Source organism: Hypanus sabinus, chromosome 3 (genome assembly GCF_030144855.1).
Source record: "Hypanus sabinus isolate sHypSab1 chromosome 3, sHypSab1.hap1, whole genome shotgun sequence".
Taxonomy (NCBI): Eukaryota; Metazoa; Chordata; class Chondrichthyes; order Myliobatiformes; family Dasyatidae; genus Hypanus; species Hypanus sabinus.
Window position 1 is genome coordinate 37,708,430 of NC_082708.1, and position 25,150 is coordinate 37,733,579.

Genomic DNA, 25,150 nt, shown 5'->3' on the forward strand with positions numbered 1-25,150 from the left:
ATAATGTCACAGAAATTACCTTTTGACTTTTGATGGAGAAGAAATAACAGTCTTAAGTGGAATATTGTACATGAATTTCCTTCGATCACAAAGTGCTCCTGAAAGATACAATACTTAAATTTTCTGTACTCCAAGTGTTTAAAAAAAAAATCCAGTGTTATCAACAGTAGACCATAGTTGACCAAATCATACAATTCTCTGATTAACTTGAACATTTAAATAAGCTCTCCTCTCAACTGTCTATCCTACTGAAAAAGTAAATCTTTCTTCAGGCTTTCAAAACTGTTACTGCCAAAATTCTTTTCTGCAGCATTTCCTCGGAATTTAGGATGTCTGGCTTCCACCACACTTGCTTGGTTCTGTAGTGGCAATGGACTGTGCCACAGATGGGCAGTGGGAATTTGACACAGTAGGCAGATGGACATTGAGAGTTATAAATTCCCCGTTATTTATATTCAGTTTCTATATACCCTTATTGAGAGAAGCTGTTCATAATGTCATGTATCATGGTTTTTTTTGAACAGTTATAGCCATGAATTCTTACAAATTGGTAGAGATATCAGTGAACCATTTTCCCTGCCTACCTGTTAACCTCTTACCACAATAGAGTTGCTTTGGGTATCTGGTGTCAACCATGCAAACAATGTAGCTTTCCCATTGGAGCTGACTGTTTTATGTGCTGTGTGTGATATGTTTTGTCAGTGAATTGTGGACTGGAGGAATGTTATTGCATTTGGTTGTATACATGTATAGTCAGATGACATTAACCTTGAACTTGAAAGTATAGTGCCCCTCAAAATGCCGAAGCTGTGCTGGTATACCGAAAACACTGGTGAATGTCATCACTGATGTCAGCCTCCCTGGCAGCTCCTGAGATTTGGGAAGCAATTATTCCACATTTACCAGTGCTTGATATGATCCAAAATAACAGGATGTATATTAAAATTTATCAAAAAATTTGATAAAATATAGAATTTACAACAATCTTGATGCACCGATAGAAACATAGGAAACCTACTGCACAATACAGACTCTTCTGCTCACAAAACTGTACCGAACATGTCCTTACCTTAGAAATTACCTAGGATTACCCATTGTCCTCAATTTTTCTAAGCTCCATATACCTATCCAGGAGACTCTTAAAAGACCTATCATTTCTGCCTCCTCCAGCGCTGACAACAACCCATTCCACGCTCTCACCACTCTCTGCGAAAAAAACTTATCCTTGACATCTCCTCTGTACCTACTTCCAAACAACTTAAAACTGTGCCCACTCATGTTAGCAATTTCAGGCTTGGGAAGAAGCCTCTGGTGATCCACACTATCAATGCCTCTCATCAGCTTGTACACCTCTATCAGGTCACTTCTCTTCCTCCATCACTCCAAGCAGAGAAGTCCAATTTCATTCAACATGTTCTCATAAGACATGCTCCCCAAACCAGGCAACATCCTTGTAAATCTCCTCTGCACTCTTTCTATGGTTTCCACATGCTTCTTGTAGTGAGGCGACCAGAACTGAGCACAGTACACCACTTCCTAAAGATGTCCTGGGTACTTTGGAGGCTAGTGCCCATGATGGAGCTAACTAGATTTACAACCTTCTGCAGCTTCTTTTGGTCCTGTGCAGGAGCCCCTCCATACCAGACAGTAATGCAGAGAAATTCGAAAGAAAAACAATAGAGAACTACAGTGGAATCAATGAAAAACTGTACACGACAGATGGGCAAACAACCAATGTGTAAAAGACAACAAACCGTCCAAATACAAAATGAAAAAAATAATAACAAATAAGCAATAAATATCAAGAACACAAGCTGTAGAGTCCTTAAAAGATTGTGGAATCGGTTCAATGTTGGGGTGAGTGAAGTTATCCCCATCTGGTTCAAAAACCTGATGGTTGATTGTATCCTGAAGGACAAATGACGGAACCTTCTAGACCAGCCTCCATTGGTAAAGGTTTTGCTGAAGCCCATGTAGACAACATCCACTGTTTTACTTCGTCAACTTTCCTGGTAACATTCTTGAAAAACTCTATAAAATTAGTTAGACATAACCTACCATACACACAGCCATATTAACTATCCCCAATTACACTGTTGTCTATTCAATTATCCTGATCCCTAGAATACCTTCCCATGATTGATCCACTGCAGCTGTCAGGTTCACTATTCTTAGTTTCCCCAACTTATTTTTAGAATCTTTCTTGAACAACAGAACATTATCTATCCTCCAGTGACTCAGCACCTAATTCATGGTTTAGAACATTTTAAATATCTATGCCAACCTAATTTGTCTCAAGACAGCAAGCACTTCACTTATGTCATCCAGATATGGTCCATTACCTCATTACTATTTTGCCTCAGTTCTATAGAAAGTGTTCATCTCCTGAGTATATACAAATGCAAAAAATCCATTTATGATCTCCTCTATCTCTCTTAGTTTCATGCACTGATCTTCAAGTGGACCAATTTTATCCCTTGCTATCCTTCCACTTTTAGAAGCCCTTGGGATTCTCCTTCATCTGGTCTTCCAGAGTAAACTCATGGCTTCTTCTAGCTCTCCTAATTTCTCTATGTCTTCTGTTGCATTTCTTGTAGTCCTCAAGTACCTCATTTGTTCCTTACTGCCTATACTTGCTATGCACCTTCTTCTTCTAACAGAAACATACAATACAAACTCAGTACATTCAATATTCACTTTTGAAGCCTCCACTACCAAGCATCCCTTTGCCAGAAAACAACCTATGCTAATCTACAGCTTTCAGTCAACCCAAAGCATTCTCCTACACACACTGTCATCTGCCTTGTCACATTCTCTAATAGGAGATCCAAAATTTTTTGTGCTCTCTCTAGTTGGGACCTCAATATGTTACAGAAACTTTCCTGAACACATTTGACAAACTGTTTCCCATCCAGTCGTTTTACAATATGGGAGTCCCACTCAATATGTGCAAAGTTAAAATCACCTATCACAACCTTATTTTTCTTCCAACTGTTTGTTGTCTCCCTACATACTTGCTCTTATAAATCCCACTGACTATTGCGAGAACTATAATCCCGTTAACCCGATCATCTCTCTTACTCTCATTTCCAACCATATGGCCTCAGTAGACGAGCTCTCCTGCCTCAGCACTGCATTGACATTTTCCCTGATGAGTAAGGCCACCCCTCCTCTTTTAATACCTCCCCCACTATCATCTCCAAAGCAGCAGGACCCCACAACATTGAGCTGCCAGTCCTGCTCCTCCTGTAATCAAGTCTCACCAATGGCTACTATATTGTAGAGTAATGTAATAGGTGGAAACACGTGCATAATTCACAACCACCGACATTGAGTTGGGGTTCACTCTAAGATGCTGGTCTGATGTGATGATGTAATTACGTGAAGTGTTTTTTTACTGTGCTTTATGTTCTCTGCTTGGTGGACAATAGAGGAGTTGTTACTGTTTCCCTTAATAAAAACAGCACAAGTGTTTTAAGCTTAACACAACCCTATTTTTACAAAAACCTATAATATCATTCAGCATTCTGATCCATGCCCTAAGCTCATCTGCCTTACATACAATATTCCTTACATTGGAATAGATGCAACTGAGAACATTAGTTCCACCAAGTTCAAACTTTCAGTTCCTGTCTTTATATGTAGGCTCAACATCTCCTTTCCCCACAATCATTCCATCTGCTACCTTATTGATCTGGTTCCCATCCCTTTGCTTTTTCTTAAGCCCATCACACCTACTGGGGCATAGGCTGCCAATAGCAGCTTGCTAGAGAGCCCTGTCCTGGCCTGGCCAATAGAAGGTCAATCTGCTCTGTTGCTTCCGTTTTCACTTCGTCTTTTAGGTGAAGATTCTCCCTCTCCCAGGAACAAGATCTTTGGAGTATCTTTGCCTTTTCTGTAGCTCTGGGTTTTTAACAGTATGTGGTTGCTTTGGCAGCTGGGCTTGGACTGTCCATGGTGCTGTCCTATTCCTCTGCAACTCCAATTTAACCCCCCCCCCCCCCCCCCGGAGCAACACTCGTAAACCTTCCTGCAAGGATACTGGTCTCCCCCCCCCCCCCCCACCCACCTTGCAGTTCAGGTACAAACAATCCCATTTGTACAGGTCTCACCATTCTTGGAAGAGCGCCCCTTGATCTAAAAATCTGAAGGCTTCCATCTCCTTCGTCATACTCTAAAGCAAACAGTGGTGCAGAACTGATGGGGTGAATGGTCTAATTGTGTTCCTATGTCTTATAGTCTAATTATGCAAAACTGGGAGCCTACCTTCAGGGTTACATTTTAAGGGTTTGAAAGTAGACCTGTGATCACTCTGCAAAGTGTTGTCAAATTTAGATAACAGTTGTCTTTTTGATAGAGGTTCCTCTGAAATAAAAATAATGGTGTTTCATTAAAAATAACTACATAAAAATGAATACCAAGTTACCTTGATTAAAGTATTACAAAGTAGTTACTTTCTTTATTCTGCCAAGCCTTTTGACAGCAGTGTCTCCATGAACGTTGACAATAAAACAAAATAACAGGTAATGGTGAAATATGGTCTTAAAAAAAAAAGTATTAACAAAACTTTTAAAACTGAAGTAAGGGTTAGGTGAAGAAGTAGAGCTAGGAGATTTCAATGTAACACTTCCAATTAAAGGTCAAGGACACCACATTATGGTAAAGAGCATGGAAAAGAGGCAGGAGTGATCATAGAAAATTAATGTGCAACAACATAAACAAAATGCTAGAGGAACTCAGGTCATGTGCATCAGGGCTAGGATGTTGAATAGTTTGAGGGAGAATATGAGAAATTATAAATTTGGTGTGCAAGTGACAGAAGATCAGTGTAAGATTAGTACAACAGAAACAAAAGACTAGAAATGAAAGAAAAACTGAGTCAAAGTTTCAGGTTGCAGACTTTTCATTAGATCTGAACCAAGAACTTTCCCACAGATGCTACTTGACCTCAGAATCGCCAACATTTTTAGTTTAGATTTCCAGTAAATGCAGTTTTCTTCTGCTTTTTTTGACTTAACAGTGAAAGGACAAGAGTATGATAGTCTTGAATGATTTTAACTGTAAGGGTTGGAGGAAACTGACAAGGAAAGAAAACAAAGTGTTTTGTTGTTCGCCAAGATTGGCAACTAGCTTGAGGACGTTTCATCACCAGTCGAGATGACATCCTCAATGCGCAGTTGTTGGTGTTTCTCTCTGGAAGTGAGAAACATATTCATTTTATCTCTAGTGGCAAGTGCACAAAAAAATGGCCCATGTTGAGAAAATACAAAAAACTGCCTTGCTGGCATTCAAGATGCAAGGTTTGATACCTTCGAGCTTATGAATTTGATTTTTGAGCACATTGTGTAGATACACAAGTAGGGAAAAACTATTTGAGAACTTTGTTTCTTTTGAAGGACCCATAGGTTGATCCAATCTCAATCCTACAAATAATAAGAGAATGATTTTCCATTAGTTTGCACAAGGATGCTACGAGCACAAAGTAGGAAGGAAACAGTCATGAATGTATGTGAAATACAAGGCCAGAAGAGAACATGCTGAATATCTATTCAATATTTTGGACACAATGGGATAAAGAATCGCTTCAAACAAGAATGCAGATGACAGCAGTGGAATGAAAGAAAACAGCTGAGATGGCCTTGATCATGAAATACAGATTGCATAATGCAACACAAATGTAAGATCAAGGGAAAAGCCAGAAATAAGGGCTATAGAGTTAATGTGAAAAGAATGAACAAAACTTAAACCATATAACCATATAAGAATTACAGCACAGAAACAGGCTATCTCGGCCCTTCTAGTCCGTGCCAAACGCTTACTCGCACCTAGTCCCACGGACCCGCACTCAGCCCATAACCCTCCATTCCTTTCCTGTCCATATACCTATCCAATTTTACTTCAAATGACAATACCGAACCCACCTCCACCACTTCTAACACTCTCTGGGTAAAGAAGTTTCGTGTTACCTCCCTGGTGCAAGGGTCAAGGATGTCTCTGAGCGGCTGCAGGACATTCTGGAATGGGAGGGTGAACAGCCAGTGGTCGTGGTGCACATAGGTACCAATGATATAGGTAAAAAAAAAACACAATGGGATGAGGTCCTACAAGGTGAATTTAGGGAGTTAGGAGATAAACTAAAAAGTAGGACCACAAAGGTAATAATCTCTGGATTACTACCAGTGCCATGTGTTAGTCAGAGTAGAAATAGGAGGATATTTCAGATGAATACGTGGCTTGAAAAATGGTGCAAGGGGGAGGGATTCAAATTTCTGGGGCATTGCAAACAGTTCTGGGGGAGGTGGGACCGGTATAAACAGGACAGTCTGCACCTGGGCTGGACTGGAACCAATGTCCTAGGGGAAACATTTGCCACTGCTGTTCGGGAGGCTTTAAACTAATGTGGCAGGGGGATGGGAACAAGTGCAGAGAGACAGAGGGATGTAAAATGAGGGTAGAAGCAAAAAGTAGTAAGGTGAAAAGTAAAAGTGGCAGGCAGGCAAATCCAGGGCAAAAAGCAAAAAGAGCCACTTTTCAACATAATTGTATAAGGGCGAAGAGTGTTGTAAAAACAAGCCTGTGTGTCAATGCGAGAAGCATTCGTAACAAGGTGGATGAATTGAATGTGCAGATAGTTATTAATGAATATGATATAGTTGGGATCACAGAGACACGGCTCTAGGGTGACCAAGGATGGGAGCTCAACATTCAGGGATATTCAATATTCAGGAGGGATAGACAGGAAAGAAAAGGAGGTGGGGTAGCATTGCTGGTTAGAGAGGAGATTAACGCAATAGAAAGGAAGGACATTAGCCTGGAGGATGTGGAATCGATATGGGTAGAGTTGCATAACACTAAGGGACAGAAAACACTTGGGAGTGTTGTACAAGCCACCTAACAGTAGTAGTGAGGTTGGGGATGGCATTAAACAGGAAATTAGAAATGCGTGCAATAAATGAACAGTAGTTATAATGGGTGACTTCAATCTACATATAGATTGGGTGAACCAAATTGGTAAGGGTGCTGAGGAAGAGGATTTCTTGGAACGTATGCGGGATTGTTTTCTGAACCAACATGTCGAGGAACCAACTAGAGAGCAGGCCATTCTAGATTGGGTATTGAGCAATGAGGAAGGGTTAGTTAGCAATCTTGTTGTGCGAGGCCCCTTGGGTAAGAGTGACCATAATATGGTGGAATTCTTCATTAAGATAGAGAGTGACATAGTTAATTCAGAAACAAAGGTTCTGAACTTAAAGAAGGGTAACTTTGAAGGTATGAGATGTGAATTAGCTAAGATAGACTGGCAAATGATACTTCAAGGGTTGACGGTGGATATGCAATGGCAAGCATTTAAAGATCGCATGGATGAACTAAACAATTGTTCATCCCAGTTTGGCAAAAGAATAAACCAGGGAAGGTAGTGCACCTGTGGCTGACAAGGGAAATTAGGGATAGTATCAAGTCCAAAGAAGAAACATATAAATTAGCAAAAAAAAGCAGCACACCTGAGGACTGGGAGAAATTCAGAGACCAGCAGAGGAGGACAAAGGGCTTAATTAGGAAAGGGAAAAAAGATTATGAGAAAAAGCTGGCAGGTAACATAAAAACTGACTGTAAAAGCTTTTATAGATACGTGAAAAGAAAAAGACTGGTCAAGACAAATGTAGGTCCTTTACAGTCAGAAATAGGTGAATTGATCATAGGGTACAAAGACATGGAAGACCAACTGAATAACTACTTTGGTTCTGTCTTCACTAAGGAGGACATAAATAATCTTCCAGAAATAGTAAGGGACCGAGGGTCTAGTGAGATAGAGGAACTGAGAGTAATACATGTTAGTAGGGAAGTGGTGTTAGGTAAATTGAAGGGATTAAAGGCAGATAAATCCCCAGGGCCAGATGGTCTGCATCCCAGAGTGCTTAAGGAAGTAGCCCAAGAAATAGTGGATGTATTAGTGATAATTTTTCAAAACTCCTTAGATTCTGGATTAGTTCATGAGGATTGGAGGGTGGCTAATGTAACCCCACTTTTTAAAAAAGGGAGAGAGAAACCGGGGAATTATAGACCGGTTAGTCTGACATTGGTGGTGGGGAAAATGCTAGAGTTGGTTATCAAAGATGTGATAACAGCACATTTGGAAAGAGGTGAAATCATCGGACAAAGTCAGCATGGATTTGTGAAAGGAAAATCATGTCTGATGGATCTTATAGAATTTTTTGAAGATGTAACTAGTAAAGTGGATAGGGGAGAGCCAGTGGATGTGGTATACTTAGATTTTCAAAAGGCTTTTGACAAGATCCCACACAGGAGATTAGTGTGCAAACTTAAAGCACACGGTATTGGGGGTATAGTATTGCTGTGGATAGAGAATTGTTTGGCAGACAGGAAGCAAAGAGTGGGAGTAAACAGGACCGTTTGAGAATGGCAGGCAGTGACTAGTGGGGTACTGCAAGGCTCAGTGCTGGGACCCCAGCTGTTTACAATATATATTAATGATTTAGACGAGGGAATTAAATGCAGCATCTCCAAGTTTGCGGATGACACAAAGCTGGGCGGCGGTCTTAGCTGTGAGGAGGATGCTAAGAGGGTGCAGGGTGATTTGGATAGGTTAGGTGAGTGGGCAAATTCATGGCAGATGCAATTTAATGTGGATAAATGTGAGGTTATCCACTTTGGTTGCAACAACAGGAAAACAGATTATTATCTGAATGGTGGCCGATTAGGAAAAGGGGAGATGCAACGAGACCTGGGTGTCATTGTACACCAGTCATTGAAGGTGGGCATGCAGGTACAGCAGGCGGTGAAAAAGGCAAATGGTATGTTGGCATTCATAGCAAAAGGATTTTAGTACAGGAGCAGGGAGGTTCTACTGCAGTTGTACAAGGCCTTGGTGAGACCGCACCTAGAATATTGTGTGCAGTTTTGGTCCCCTAATCTGAGGAAAGACATTCTTGCCATAGAGGGAGTACAGAGAAGGTTCACTAGATTGAATCCTGGGATGGCAGGACTTTCATATGAAGACAGACTGGATCGACTAGGCTTATACTCACTGGAATTTAGAAGATTGAGGGAGGATCTCATTGAAATGTATAAAATTCTAAAGGGATTGGACAGGCTAGATGCAGGAAGATTGTTTCCGATGTTGGGGAAGTCCACAACAAGGGGTCACAGTTTAAGGATAAAGGGGAAGCCTTTTAGGACCGAGATGAGGAAAAACTTCTTCACAGAGAGTGGTGAATCTGTGGAATTCTCTGCCACAGGAAACAGTTGAGGCCAGTTCATTGGTTATATTTAAGAGGAAGTTAGATATGGCCTTTGTGGCTAAAGGGATCAGGGGGTATAGAGAGAAAGCAGGTACAGGGTTCTGAGTTGGATGATCAGCCATGATCATACTGAATGGCGGTGCAGGCTCGAAGGGCCGAATGGCCTACTCCTGCACCTATTTTCTATGTTTCTATGTTATCCATAAACTTTTGCCCCCTAACTCTCAACTCATGTCCTCTTGTTTGAATCTCCCCTACTCTCAATGGAGAAAGCCTATCAACGTCAACGCTATCTATCCCTCTCATAATTTTAAATGCCTCTATCAGGTCCCCCCTCAACCTTCTACGCTCCAAAGAATAAAGACCTAACTTGTTCAATCATGGGTTAATTAGAAACAATACTTATATTACATAAGCATTTTGAGCATGCAAAATTTATAGATAATTGAAGACCTAATCACTCAAATCTATATTCTGGATATCAAAAATATTCAAAACTTCCCAAATGGATACAAATAAAACGAAAATCGGGAATGTAGAATATATTTAAAAAAAACAGAATTAGAAGTACAATCAAAGACGTTGGTTTTGAAGCATTTTTGAATTTGGAGAATTAAGTGCATAATCAAGAATTAGTAAAGATCATTAACTATCTGATCTTCAGTATCCAGCAGCAACACTATTCTCTAAAATACTTAAATATTGCTGTCTACAATGTTCAAATGTTAATGATTCATTTGTAGCAATCAGCTTTCCCTGGCTATATAGAATATCCATGGTTTACATTGGAGAAGTGTTCAAATTAATGTATTTTTGCATCTTTATGAAAACCAAACATATTATCCTACACAATTTAATCAAAATTTAGCACAATTTACCTTTTGTAAATTTTTCCTCCAATCTTGATCTCTTCCCTGTTCTTAAATCAGGTCCAATGATTTGATCTGTGAAAGCATGGGTGCCTCTGAATGGCATGCCTGACATAAAATCTAAATGTTCATTGTGGTCCATTGGTGCCTTGGAACTCTTCACAGTTTCTTCTGGTATCTTGGGATGAGCGTCATAATTACTTCTCAATTCACACAGAACTGATGTAGAAGCATGACTTGCGCTGCAAACTGGATTAATTCCTCCTTCTGCAAGGGTATTAGATTTCTCAGCAGAATGACTCACTTTATCATTTTTATTTGAAGCCAACTGAATTCTTGCCATAGTTAAACTGTTTTCTTCTACCATTACTTCCTTACCCTTAGCTGTTTGAAATCCTGACATAAGCACACAAGTATTTGAAAAATATGTAGACAAATTTCTTGGAGGCCTGTTAACCTCAAGATCATCGATTTTCTTTTTGTTTAATTCTACTTGGTCAGAATTTTGCATGTTTGAAGTCCTCTCTGGACAGCCATCCAATATTTTGTGAATTAACTCTGCAGCTCCCTTATCTTGATGTTCATTGTTTACAGTAGCATCAGCAAACAGCGAGGAAGTAGCTGATGATTGTAATTGCTGAGCTTTATCAAAAGGTGGACTTGTTGCACACTTTGGGCTACCTGGAGAACTATCATTCATTTCAAATTCTTTTAACATACATTTAACTTTCTGAAGAGCAACATCAGAAACTAAAACTGGTTTCCCACTTGCTGTGTTGAAACCGAGTGATGCCTTTGTATAGGAGGTATCTGAATGCCTGCTCCCATTGGACTTCACAACTTTATCACTGAACATTTTAAGCTCATCCTCACTGACTGCAACTTCAGCAAAGATTTGCTTACATTTTTTTAAAGATTCTTCTGCAACTTGAACAGATTTACCACTTGCTGTGCTGAAGGCAGTTGTTCCTCTTTTTAGAAACTGTTCAGGAAGCTCAAACGCAGTATCACCAGTAAAATTAACTTGGTTATTAACAGTGGTACTTGGAATTAAAACTTTGCTTTCTCCAGATTCACTTTCCACATATTTCTCTTCCGCATATTTCAAGTCAGCTTCACCTACAGATATACTGCTATCATTTGAAGCACAATATGCTAAATACTGTTTAGGTAGAAGACTATTCACTTGATTCATCTTGTCTAACCTGCGCGGAGGCTTAGCCTCCAAAACATTGTCATTTAAAGCACTGCCCTTGGAAGATGCATTTTTAAATGTTTCAGGAGACATAAAACTATGTTGAATTGTAAATCTATTGCAAACATCATCAAGAAATAATGCTTTTCCCTTATTTAAAGCTGTCTTTGATACACTGACTTGTTTACCACTAGCCATTTGGAAACCTTTCATTTCTATATTAGTATCTAGATCCAAATCAAATATATGCTCACTTTGATTAGAAAAATCATGGAACCTACTATGACTTTTAGAATTCACATGACTATGGTTATCTTTCAGTTGTTTCACTGTTCCACTTTTAATAGCATTCTGAATCAGTGTAGTGCTATTACTTGCATGAAGAGATTCTTTTGAAATATCTTTCATAGTATGTTTTGCTTCATTCAAAAGATCCTTCTCAGCAAACAGAGCTTTGGCTTTATCAAGAGACGCTTTGCAGACATTAACCATCTTGCCACTAGCAGTTTGGAATCCTTTTATTGCAGTTTCTCTTGCAATAAATGGTGCATTAGTTAATTCTTCTCTATTTCTAAATGAGTTACAGAGTTCAGAGTTTTCAACATTTGGAGCTATAAATGCAACAGAAACCGAATGATTTGGTACAGGCTGACAAGTTTGTTTTTGATCACTTAATTGCTCCTCTGCATCAATTTTTCCTAAATGAATTTGAGAAGCATTCATCCGCTTATTAAGTTGAGAGGCATTTTTTTCTATTTCTATAGGCAGCTTGGGCTTTTGCAAATTTTCATTGCAGCAGTCTTTGGTCTTAAGCAGGTCAGTTTTGGGGACACTGACTCCCCTACCATTGGCAATCTGGAAACGTGCAAGATCATTACTCTCCTCAATATTTATAGCTTTATCTGAAGACCTAATGTGGCTAGCAGAAGGTCTGGACAATAAGTGATCATCAGATAATTCTACCTTACTACCAAATTCCATATCTTCTCTTTCTTTTGCACTACTACAATCAGATTGATGGATATACTTTTCCCAAACTGTGTTTTTCATTCTACCACGTTTCACAACACCTATGCTATCAGACTTTTCCAAGACACTGTGCTTCGTGGATAAGTACATTGCTTCTTGTAGAGAAGCATCTTCCAGTATGTTGGCAGACCCAGTGCCATCTATCTGAAAATCATCTTTTCTATCACTATTCACTATCTTCTCATTTTGCAAAATGCTATCCTGACTATTTTTACTGCTTAAATTGAAGAGAGGTGGATGCAGCAGATTTGACTCACTGCTTTTTACAGTCTCTATATCACCTAATCTATCTTCAGTTATCTCTTTAGACCCACTAACAGAATTGCTTAATAAGTAACTTAAAGCATCAGTTTCAAGTACTTGAACATTAGTTTTATCAAAGTCATTGCCAATATCCCCGAAAATATTTTCTGCTTTTCTCAAACTCTCAGCAGAGGGCTTGATTGCACTCCCACTTGCTGTACAAAAACCTTTAAAATTCACTTTATCTCTCAGAGGTGGATTTACACTATTAAACATTGTGTCTGTATGAATTTTAACACTGTCCAATGAATTTATGTGGAAGTTTGGTACTGTAAAAGCTGTAATTTCTTTATTTTTACCGATAAAGCCAAAGGAAGCAACAAGTTTATTTGGTATGGTTTTGTCCATTTCTTCTGTGGTCTGCTGATAGATTTCAGAACTAATCAGGGTTTCTGAAAACTTTGTTGGTGGTTGTGAGTTACAAAGCTTATTATTCAATTCTATTGAAGAATTAACATCCTGTTTCTTATCCAAAGCAGATGGATGAGTACAATCTAATTGCTCAATGAGCAAGTGGGTACTCTTGTCCACATCACTGACTGCAGACTCCTTTCCAAACTGTGTAAATTCAAATTGGCTATTGGTGTCCTCCAACATAGTAAAAAGTTTGCTCACATCTTCTGCTTGACTAGCTGTCAAATATTTGTAGTCACCATCCATATTTTTCTGTGCTAAAGGTACAAAGGAATCAAAAGTGTGCACTTTTGTCAAAGTTGATGATGACTGATTTACCACTTCCATGCTAATCTGGGGCTCTGGAGACTTAGTTTTAATTTCTGGATTAATTGAGGAGATTGGACAATTGCCTTGATTCTCAAATGTATTTCTTGAAGTGACTAACTTAAGGATGACTGCCTGTGCAGAACTTGCTTCTAGATTGTCATTTTTAATCTTTTTGCATAATTTCTCTTGTGAGGAGCTTTCTGTGCAATGCTCTGGAAGATCTCTGTTGGAAGATCCATAATTATAAGGCTCAGGTATCAGGTTCTTGGTGCTTTCCAACACTGCACAAATTTCCTTTTTCATTACAGAGTTTAAATCTGCTCCAGGACCTCCAGATTTCAATTCTGTTCTATCAGTGTTCTCTTCTTTATATGGTTCAATGTTGTGTGAAGACTGGGTTATTTCAGCTAGCTTATGCAGTTCTGTTTTCGTAACAGATGCAGGAAGATCTGTTCTTGTTTTGTTGTGCAAATTACTTGATGACTCAGATGATTTGTTCCAATGCATTCCAAGACCATATGGAGCAGAACTGGACAAATTATGTTGTACTTTCCCGGCTTTTGCAGGTATGTTGTCTTTGCAACCTAGTTCATATTCAGGCAATATAGTTGAAGAAACCAAGAACGCATCACTGATGGCAGCTTTCAATTTTCTAGTCTTCAAGGTGGATGCCAACACTGCAATTTTTCTATTCTGAATGTGAAGATTTGTTTCAGAGCACTTCCCCTTTTCACTTCCTAATAAATTATGCAAGTCAGATCTTTGATTTGCATTTAACAACTCCTTTTCCACAACAAGACTTCTCTCAAAATGTTGCTCTTGGCTCAAACAAATTGATACTGTTTCTATATTTTGTTTTACTTGAAGTTCAGAGGCACTGGACTGATTCTTCAAAGTTCTGTTACAGTTTTCAGGATCAGGGCAAAATTGTTCTGTTTTATGTAAAACCCTGCAGGAAGGATGAGATGACAGTGTGTGAATTACAACTGATGTGCTGGTTATTACATTTGTTGATAACTGGTCAGAAAATGGTGTAATACACATATTGTCAAAATGACCAAGAGAATTTTTGTCTTTAAATTTGATTTCACCGACATCATGATGCACAGAACTTTGTTTTTTATCAGCTAAAGGTTCAAAATCAGATTTCCCATTATGCTGTTTAACAGTATTGTCAGACACATTTACCTTCTCTGCTTGAACATAATTAATAACTGCAGGTGCACTCTTCTCCTCTGCATCTTTACCTTGTACATCAAAACTATTAGTCATCATCATTTCAGATTCCATGCTTAATCTTTCAGCCACTGTACGACAAGCTGTGGCAAAGATTCTACGCTTCTTGTTTTGAGAAGTTCTGTTCAATGGCGTCACAAAATTATCCCAACAACTGTCATTATTAAAAGTACGTGATAGCTTATCAACAGCTTCATCTTTAAGATACTGATATGTTGTGTCATCTTCTATTTTGTCAGATCTGTCCAAAAGCAGACTTCCATCTTGTAAACTTTGTTTTGCTTCCACACGTTTCCCACTGGTCTCGTTGAAATCAACGCACAAAATATTTTCATGAGAAGCACCATCTTTGTTTTTTCTGCAAATGGTGAGATCTAAACAGAAAATCAAATTGAACATTAGTCACTCAATTCACATTGAATGAGCAGAAAAGATCTAAGTGAACATAAGGACCTGTAGTCACCCCAACCACAATCTATTCCAACTGCTACCACCTAGGAAGCAATACCACAGTGTAAAAGCCAGGACCAACAGGCTCTGGGACAGTTTCTTCCAACAGACCATCAGACTGATGAACTCATGCTGATTTGAGTGTACTCTATATAACATTGACTGTTCTATTTATTATAAATTACTATGATTGCACATTGCACATTTAGATGGAGATGTAAAGATTTTTACTCCTCATGTATGTGAAGGATATAAGAAATAAAGTCAATTCAATTCAATTCATCCTATAAGTAGAGGAAATTCTAACAGTAACAGGGGCCTCATCCTCACCAATGATGCAAATGTTTTTCTCCATGAAAGTATTTAAACAAAAATGATCACTATGCACTCTTTAGGAAAAAAAGTCTGGTTTTATCTGGAGAAACTATAAAATGATTGTGAATGTCAAATAGTGGAAGCAGCAAAGTGATAGCAATAAGGTCATAAACAATAGAGCAGTTCACAGCTCTGCAATCCTGCCAGATCAGACTGCAAATAAAGTGGGCAATTAAGCTGATAACACAAAAAGGCTATTTTAGGAACAATCCATATTAAAGAGGTGAGAGCCCATCTTCAGCCATAAATGCTAGGTTAGAAATCCACTTAGACCAGATAACATGATCACTGCAGAAGCAGGGTTTCAGCCAACACATCACATGACAATGAGAACGCAAATCTACAAGACCAAACCAAATTGAGCTGAAGACCTTCTGTCCAACACTAGCTACAGGTTCCATAGCCTTTCACTGATCCATGGCACAAGAAGTTACATGGAATAGATCTGGCAAACCTGCCATTCCTACCTAGAACTGCAATCAGCAGTTTCTCCATATGAATATTTAACCAATCTGACTGAAGAGAACCTAAATTTGCTGGGCAAAAATATCCCAAAATTCAACTGCATGTCTAGATAACAGTAGTGTCTGTAAAAGCTCAAGAAGGAAACTGTGCCTCTTTGCTTTGCTGGTTGCTAATAGTTTTAAATATTTCTTATATTCAAAGAGATTTAAACAACTAGAACTGAAGAAAACATTTAAAATTTAAAAACAAGTAAAAATAATGTAAAATGTAATACAGATTAATTTTAATCTGAAGCATTACAATTCCTGCTGAGTGCATTAGGTCCTGGACCATGAAAGAATGTAGCCTGACTCAGGATCCGAAATGTTTAGCTGATCTTGAATTGCTGGTCATTACTCAAAACCCAGCAGCAGAGTTTGAAATCTGTCAAGGTCTAATATTACCGTATTGCTGCATTTTACAGCAAGCATATGCATGAAGTACTGAACTTGCTAAATGCTGGTAATTGCAAATATAGCCACTGATACTTGTCAGAAACCCAACTCTTTCAGACCAGCCTACAAATAGCAAACTCACCACAAATAGATCAATTACAACTTTCAAACCCCTTAGACTTGCTACCCCATCTGTGGACTTGAAAAAAGTCAGACTTATTTCCTTCCAGTTTTATGTAACTAAAGCAAACCAAATTATAACAAGGCAATTCATAAAATCAATCTTAAAACTACTGCTGTCCACCATGTAGTAATATGCTGCACTGCAGACCGGCACTTGCCATTTTACTTTTAAAGTATTTTTTACAATTTAAATTTCGTAATGCAGATAACTGGATTCACTCTAACACAAGAACAGTAATTGATCACAAAAATACATAATTTATCTACTGCATTTTAATTTGTATTTTCCCATTGTGCCTCACATTCATTGTTAAATTTGGTAAAGGAGTTATTGGCTCCATCAGTACAGTTGTCGGAGTTTAGAGCACCATACCCATACCAATCAAATACTCATTTATATGAATCCCATTTACCAGCAATTGGTTAAAAAGTCTTCAGTGATTAAAGTGCTCAACCAGATACTTTAACATGTTATGAGAATACCCGTATCTTCCATCTTCGCACGTAGTGCAACACAGATTGTAATCAACCTAAGTGAAGACATTCATTTAGCCCTCAGATTCCTAGATCAAAACCTATGCCCTCATCTATTATGCCTTTTTATCCAATAACTTCCCATCTTCCACCCTATGTATGCCCTTTATAATCTTCCAGCACCTCTTCCCCATCCTTCTCCTCTGCTCTAAGGAAAACAAACTAGGTCAAACTGGCTCTCATCATAGGCAATACGTTCTATCCCATGGAACATCCTGGTAAATCTCATTAGCACTGTCTTCAGGCATTCATACCTTCCAAAGTGTGGTAAGCAGAAATGCATAAAATACTTAACCTGTGGCCAAGTGTTATCAAAACACACAAAATGCTGGAGGAACTCAGCAAGCCAGGTAGCATCTATGGAAAAAAGCACAGTCGATGATTTGGGCTCAGATTTCCAGCATCCGCAGATCTTCTTTTGCTTGCCAAGTGTTAGTGGTATCAAGTTGCTCATTATTGACTCAACTAATGAAGGCCAGCATTTGACATGCCTTCTTCACAATTTAACATATGTGCTGTCTTCTTTATGATTCAATGTACATGTAACACCAAGGTCCGCATGTTAGTCAATACCTAATGCTTACTGTTTCATTTGAATATTTTTCTTATATCAACTTTTGAATTCAGTATATGGTTTTAGAAGTCCAACAAAAGAGTTAAGAATAGAAAAAGGAACTTGAATATAAAGAAACCTTTAGAAATTCAACAAAAACACAATTAAAATTGAATCTAGTGGTGCATCATAATGTAATTATGAACCTAATAGAAAGATGATTGATTCCTTAGAGCAATTAGTCTAAAATCATCTCAATGTATTAGAATATCTGAAATTGAAGAGGAAAGATTAGCACAAAATTAATTATACCTGGCCTTTGCTGATTTCCACATTTTTGGGCTGATGATATGCATAAAGACTTTGATGGGAAAGGTTGAAACTGTGTTTTCATTTGTAACAGTGCACAAGGGATGTTCTTACTTTCATGATGTAAAGGATCTTTCGCAGTGCATAGAAATTTCCTTGAATACCCCTTTAGGGTGGAAAGCAATAAAGTATGGTCTTCGCCAGCTACTTGATACTTTGCTGTATCCTGAACCAGCAAAGTATTTCTAGAAACTACAGACTGATTAGACTTATCATAATTATTAGCAGAGCTGGCTTTGTGATCTTTTAAGGCAATCACTGGCTTTAATTGGCTTACCTTACTTTCAAAATTACTCCTCTCTACACATGTTCTTTCCATATTACATGAAGGAACACATCCAAATGCTACATTTTCAGAACCTGAACCCAATCTTCTCTCATCAGATGAATAAATTTGCAGTGAATTACCAATCATCAAACAATTTGCATCAAGAATTTCAAGACTGGGAAGTTCTGACAATTGTAATCTACCACCTGTACAATTTGAAGTACTGAATTTTTCTTGCGCTTTAGAATTCTTTGTGCTTTCATCATTTGCTTTGAAATCCTCAGCAACTCCACAATAACTAAACTGATTCTCTATTGTTACACATACTGAACAGCAAGCCAAATTCTGAGCCATTGAACCTATTTCTTCATTAGACTAGTTCCTTTATCTTTTTAATTTGAAACAAACAGCAGATTCTCCGTGTTGCTCAAACACAATGTATCTGTGGAATGAACTATATTGTTCGAGTCTCCATTAAACATCTGGCTTTCATCAAGTTTTAGATGTGACCAGCTAGACACTGAAGATATACAGTGGCCTGACAACTTCTCTGAGCTTTTGTCATGCAAGTTTTGATCAACAGGCTTCATGTTATTTGAGAATCCTCCATTCATATGGAAGTCTAATTCAGCTACAATACTTTGGAAGGAATTATGAGATGCTAAGTATTTAATGGCATTTATCTTAAAATTATTCACTGCAAGTTTGTTCTTTCTATTTGCTGTATTAGTTTTTATTCCCCGTGGTCCCAAAAGTGTGAAAGATACAGGCACAGTTTGCTTTCCGTTTTTACAGCTTCTGCTCTCATTAATCAAGTTATCCAGTCCATCATCAGACTCTAAAAACATGCAAAAAAATGTCAAGAATCTTAAGTGTCTATAATTATCAAACCATACTTGGAGAAGTTGCTAGAGATTTTGTCGAGTTTTGGTTTAGAATTGCCACTTTAGTTCATAGTGGCTTTTAGTTCTCCACGTTCACTATCAATATTGAGATCTACAGTATATGAATACACAAGGGCAGAATCAGGCTCCACTTTAACTGCTCATCCTCCCTGGCTAACCCCTCATCCATATTGTACATGTAACTCCTGGTTAAAGATTTTACTGCTAGTGTTGTAGGGTATTTCATGTATTTTTTTCTGTAGAAGCAGTGTGTTCTGCTGGTAGTATTTGGGCTACTGTGAAAGATAAGGGATGCTTAGGAATGTGGTATCATCCAATCAGGATGGTGGATCTGGGAGAAGGTTCCACAGAAAGCTGCGGGAGAGATTTTGTAACGGACAGTGAGGTGGGTTGAGGTCTTTTTTGGCAGGAGATGGAAAGAGAAGCAGTTCAAGAGAACCGGCTATAAGAATCCTGTAAGAATACACAATTTGATGGAACCCAAGTCAGGGAATTCTACCAGGGATTGATGATAGGAATTGGTGTCGTGAGCATGTTGGACACAGAGGCTTCTGGAAGATTTGAGCTCCAACCCGTGCACATTTGATAATTATGATGAGCCCTTTTGTTTTTTCTTTCTTTCTTTAATAACTGGTTCAGCTAACCAGTTATAAAATATACTTTCTTTATAATTCCATGCAGTGTATGGTCTGCTATTTCTTGCCACTGGGTGATTGCATGGGTGCAGCAAGTTGCACAGTATTCACACAAATTGGGGTTCGGGTGGGCGAGGCATCCCAACCTCACGGGTTTAGTGGGATAGATGTCGTTTCTATCCTAGATGTACGGAGTCAGAAAAGGTGCTTTTCTCACCACTGCGTCCGGTGGCAGTAAGTGAGGGGCTAATGAGCCGCACCTCTAGAGATGCCCAGTAAAAGAGGGTTTCATACAGAAGCACATTTCCAAAGAGTTGGGAATCACACAGTCTGAAATAACACATCTTTATTCTATTTTTATACTGCACTGTAAACAATGATTTTGAAAAGCATATGATAATATGTTTATATTATTTTCCTTAAGTGCCTTAGTAATACCAAAGTGATTAAGATTCAGCAGATTTGAATTTGCATAGACTTCTGAAAGCTCAGCATTTGATGCTGGTGACTTTAAGAAGAGTTCCTCACGATTAACTAATGGTCAGTGGCATGGAATATCACTTTAGTGACTTTAATTGCTGTTCTGCATCAGATTAAGAAGGTTCTTGCATCCTCAAAATGTAAGTTAGAAAGAAAACAGATGCTGAAAATCTGAAATCATAATGGAAAACACTGGAAACACTTAGCCTGTCATACTAGGAAAAGTGAAAAGAAAATCAAAGTCAACATTTATTATCAAAGTCTCTTTGCCAAAAAATTTGAAGCCATCAAACTTAGAAGTTAAGAGAATATTCAGCAAATAAGATAAAGCAATTATTAATTAGCTGATTCAACATTTTGCAAAACATGTTAGTAACACAGACAAGGCTTTGAACAATTCCTTTACTTGAATTACAACACACAGGGAAGTTTATTTAGGAGAAAAACAATTAAAACTTACTACAACTCTGATTAACCTCTTCAATTTCTTCATTTTCCTCCTCCCCAGTTACAGGTAGCATGCATTGTCCAAAACCAGATGCATTACACTCCTTGTTTAAGTTACTGTGTAAAAACTGCAAGCAAATTAATAATTAGAATGTTAATAGCAAACTCATTTTAAAAAGCTTCACCTTTTTACAACACACAAGTAGGTTGATTTTAGTTTTAAAGACAAACAAAATATTTTTGTTATGTCTGTAGAATATATAAAAGTATTCCATTTGTTTAGCTGGTAATACAGCAAAATGTCCAAAATAATCAGGATCAATATGTTACATCTCAACCAGAGTTCCTGCAAACCATTATTATAAATAAATACTCCGTCTGCCTCTTGTATTCACTAGATACAAAAATACTTTTATTTAAAAAGGCAAACTTTACATGATCCAACATTTTCTAACACACTTGGTGGCAAAGCTTACCACTAGACTCATTCCCAACATAAATATGGACATTTAATCTGTAGGTATTTTTGGTGCATTTTCCCCCCAACTTTGGTATTGCCTTATTTGCTGCACTTGATAAGCTCACACATCCTCCTATATGATTAGCACCTGAACATCTTTCTACATAATAACCTTGCTGCTTTTTTTTTGCAGACAACATTCAGAAGATTAGACATGCTGTCAGTGTCTCTGCATCAGGTCAGAGGTCAGTAACATCCTGTCACTAACTTAGAACTAATTTATTTAAGATGACACAACCCAAACCTATAAAACTTTAGAGGAAATTGTGCTACACCTGAAATCCTCCTTTTGTTCCCTTGACATTTTGTCTACAACCTTTTTAAAAAATGTTTTTAATTGCATGGCATCAGACATTCTACACGCAGTCAGTACTTCTCTTCTATCAGGCTGCTTCCCAAAAGCCCTGAAAACTGCAGTTTTTAAGCCTCCTTTAAAAAAAAACCTAGATGCCTCAGTACTTAGTAACTACAGGCCTATATCAAACTTGCCACGTTTAAGCAAAATCACTGAAAAGGTTGTTTATCAGCAACTTAATAGTTTTTTGGCACTAAGCAAATATATGGATTTCAACAACATCATAGTACTCTGACTGTTCTGGTCAAGGTTTTAAATGACAATACGTTTAAACCATGATGATGAAGAAATTTCAGATTTATATAACATCATCAAGTGACTATGGCAAACAAAAAAAATCACCAAAAAACTGTATTGAACAAATCACTGATTGGCTGAGTCAAAAATTTCCTCCAGCTAAACAAAGAAAACTGAAATAATTGTTTCTGGTGCCGAAAAAAAAGGTCAGTGCTCACTTAGAATCCCTGTCATAACCGACCACAAACCAAACCAGAAACCTTGGTGTCGTGATGGACTTGGACTTACATAGAAACACAGAAAACCTATAGCACAATACAGGCCCTTCAGCCTACAAAGCTGTGTCGAACATGTCCTTACCTTAGAAATTACCTGGGTTACCCATAGCCCTCTGTTTTTCTAAGCAACATGTACCTGTCCAGAAGTCTCTTAAAATCTATCGTACCCGTCTCCACCAGCACATTCCACGCACTCACCATTCTCTGCATAAAAAGATTTACCCAACGTCACTCAGCCTATTCTCATAAGGCATGTTCCCCAATCCAGGCAAAATCCTTGTAAATTTCCTCTGCACCCTTTTTATTGTTTCCACATCCTTCCTATTGTGAGGGAACCAGAACTGAGCACAGTACTCCAAGTGGGATCTGACCAGAGTTCTATATAGCTGCAACAATACCTCTCGCATCCTAAACTCAATCCCACAATTGATGAAGGTCAATACACCATATGCTTTCTTAACCACAGAGTTAACCTGCGCAGCAGCTTTGGGTGACCTATGGACTCTGACCCCAAGATCCCTCTGATCCTCCACACCAAGAGTCTTACCAGTAATATTACATTCTGCCATCATATTTGACCTACCAAAATGAACCACCTCACACTTCTCTGGGTTGAACTCCATCTGCCACTTCTCAGCCCAGTTTTGCATCCTATCAATGTCCTGCTGTAACTTCTGACAGCCCTCCATACTATCCACAACACCCCCAACCTTTGTGTCATCAGCAAATTTACTAACCCATTTCTCCACTTCCTTATCCAGGTCATTTATAAAAATCACAAAGAGCAGGGGTCCCAGAACAGATCCCTGAGGTACACAACTGGTGACTAACCTCCATGCCGAACTTAAATTTTAACTGCCACATTAAGACAATTACAAAGTCAGCCAATACCACCTTTAAAAACATAGTGAGAGTTAAAGGCCTTAGGTCTCAGCAAGATCTAGAAAAACTCATCCATGCATTTTCACAGGTCTCTGCAAAAAATCCCCCACAGATGCAGCTCATTCAGAATGCTGCTGCTAGAGTCCTTACAAAGATCAAGGAAGTAAGAACATATCACTCTAGTTCTCATATTGTTAACACTGGCTTCCTGTCCAGAGGATTGACTTTAAAATATTACTACTGGTTTATAAAGCACTGAATGGTCTAGGGCCAAAATACATCTCCAATCTCTTGCTGTACTGTGAACCTTTCAGGTTGTCTGGGCTGGGACTGCTTTTAGTTATTATGCTCCACATGCCTGGGATAACCTTCTAGAGGTCTAAATTCTTTTAAATAAAGGCTTAAAAGTTTGCTATAACTTTTAATTAGAATCCCCTGCACTGCAACTTCCATTTTTCATATTTTTTGTGATTTTATCCTCTTATATATTGACTGAAATTTCAGGTTTGATGTTTATATCTTGTTCTATGTAAAGCACTGAATTGCCTTGTCGTTGAAAAGTGCTATACAAATAAACTTGCTTGCTATCTTGATGTACTTATATATGGAATTATTTGTCTGGATGGCATGCAAACAAAAGCTTTCCACTGTACCGCACTACATATGACAATAAAAAGCAATTACCAATTAACCATAAAAACTGTGTTAGCAAATCACAAATAATAAATCAATTCCACCATCATGGGATTTTGATGGATGACAATGTACAGCCCAAGAGTGTATGTTATGGAAAATAAAAACCTCCCTTACTATTCTCAAACAGACAGCCATCCACACACAATCTTACCAGAGGCATTTGTACTTCTTTAACCTTGTCTTGAAGCAATTCACTTTCCTTGGCTAAAATGAAAAAAAATAAATTCACATAATTTGGGGATATGCACACTGAAAAGAAATCATGAATCTATTGACAGCATATTGCAGAATGCCATATTCTGAACATAGAAGTAACCACATTCTTGACGTCACATTCCAATTTATAAGCACGAGTTTAATTGCTGACCTTTCTACTTAAAAAAAATAAGCCTGACATTTGCAAACAACTGAACACCATTGAATAGAATTTTAATACTACATCCATAAGAAATGAAGTTAGAACAGCATCTTGGATTGTAAAAGTTGGAACAATCAATTGTCAAGTGAAGGAAATATGTAGAAGAGATAGAAATACTGGAGTTCAAGAGTCATGGAAAACTAAAATAGAATAGCAAAATTTAGGAAGACAATTATAAAATTACCAAAATTGAAATGAAATTGAGAAAAATTAAGACAAAGGCAAATATTATTAAGACAAAGCAATTGAAAAACATGTCTAACTGAAGTAGACTTCAAGAACTATTGGCAACAGGTGGTGAAAATAAAACACTGCAAGACAGGGAAACCCAAATATTATCAAATACTAAAGTAGAATTGAACTGTGATGCATGGGCTGGTGGAAAACAGCAAATAGATTTCATGGAATAAGGCAGATATGAAGATATAGCAAGATTGGTAATCAGTTCACTCAGGTACAAAGGTAAACTAGCCAAGAATATAAAGGAGGATAGTAAAAGCTTCTTTAGGTATGTGAACAGCAAAAAAATCGTTAAGACCAAAATTGGGCCATTGAAGACAGAAATGGGTGAATTTATTATGGGGAACAAGGAAATGGCATACGAGTTGAACAGGTACTTTGGATCTGTCTTCACTAGGGAAGACACAAACAATCACCCAGATGTAATAGTGGTCAAAGGAACTAGGGTAAAGGATGAACTGAAGGAAATTTATATTAGGCAAGAAACGGTGTTGGATAGACTGTGGAGTCTGAAGGCTGATAAGTCCCCAGGACCTGATGGTCTGCATCCCAGGGTACTTAGAGGTGGCTCCAGAAATCGTGGATGCATTGGTAATCATTTTCCAATATTCTATAGATTCAGGAACAGTTCCTGCTGATTGGAGGGTGGCTAATGATGTCCCACTTTTCAAGCAAGAAGGGAGAGAGAAAACAGGGAATTATAGACCGTTTAGCCTGACGTCAGTAGTGGGAAAGATGCTGGAGTCAATTATAAAAGAGGAAATTACGACACATTTGGATAGCAGTAGAAGGATCAGTCCGAGTCAGCATG

At 38.2% G+C, this 25,150-nt stretch overlaps 1 protein-coding gene across 1 annotated transcript in view; it reads right to left on the bottom strand.

The window, feature by feature from the left end:
* brca2 (BRCA2 DNA repair associated) overlaps positions 1 to 25,150 on the bottom strand; it is a 110,548-nt gene that overhangs the window by 52,273 nt on the left and 33,125 nt on the right. The window contains exons 9-13 of the mRNA XM_059964110.1: positions 23,833 to 23,885; positions 20,727 to 20,841; positions 10,139 to 14,989; positions 4,267 to 4,365; positions 20 to 98 (exon numbers count right to left, since the gene is read on the bottom strand). Of these exons, the coding sequence (XP_059820093.1) occupies positions 20 to 98; positions 4,267 to 4,365; positions 10,139 to 14,989; positions 20,727 to 20,841; positions 23,833 to 23,885 (5,197 nt within the window). The remainder of the gene's footprint in view (positions 1 to 19; positions 99 to 4,266; positions 4,366 to 10,138; positions 14,990 to 20,726; positions 20,842 to 23,832; positions 23,886 to 25,150) is intronic.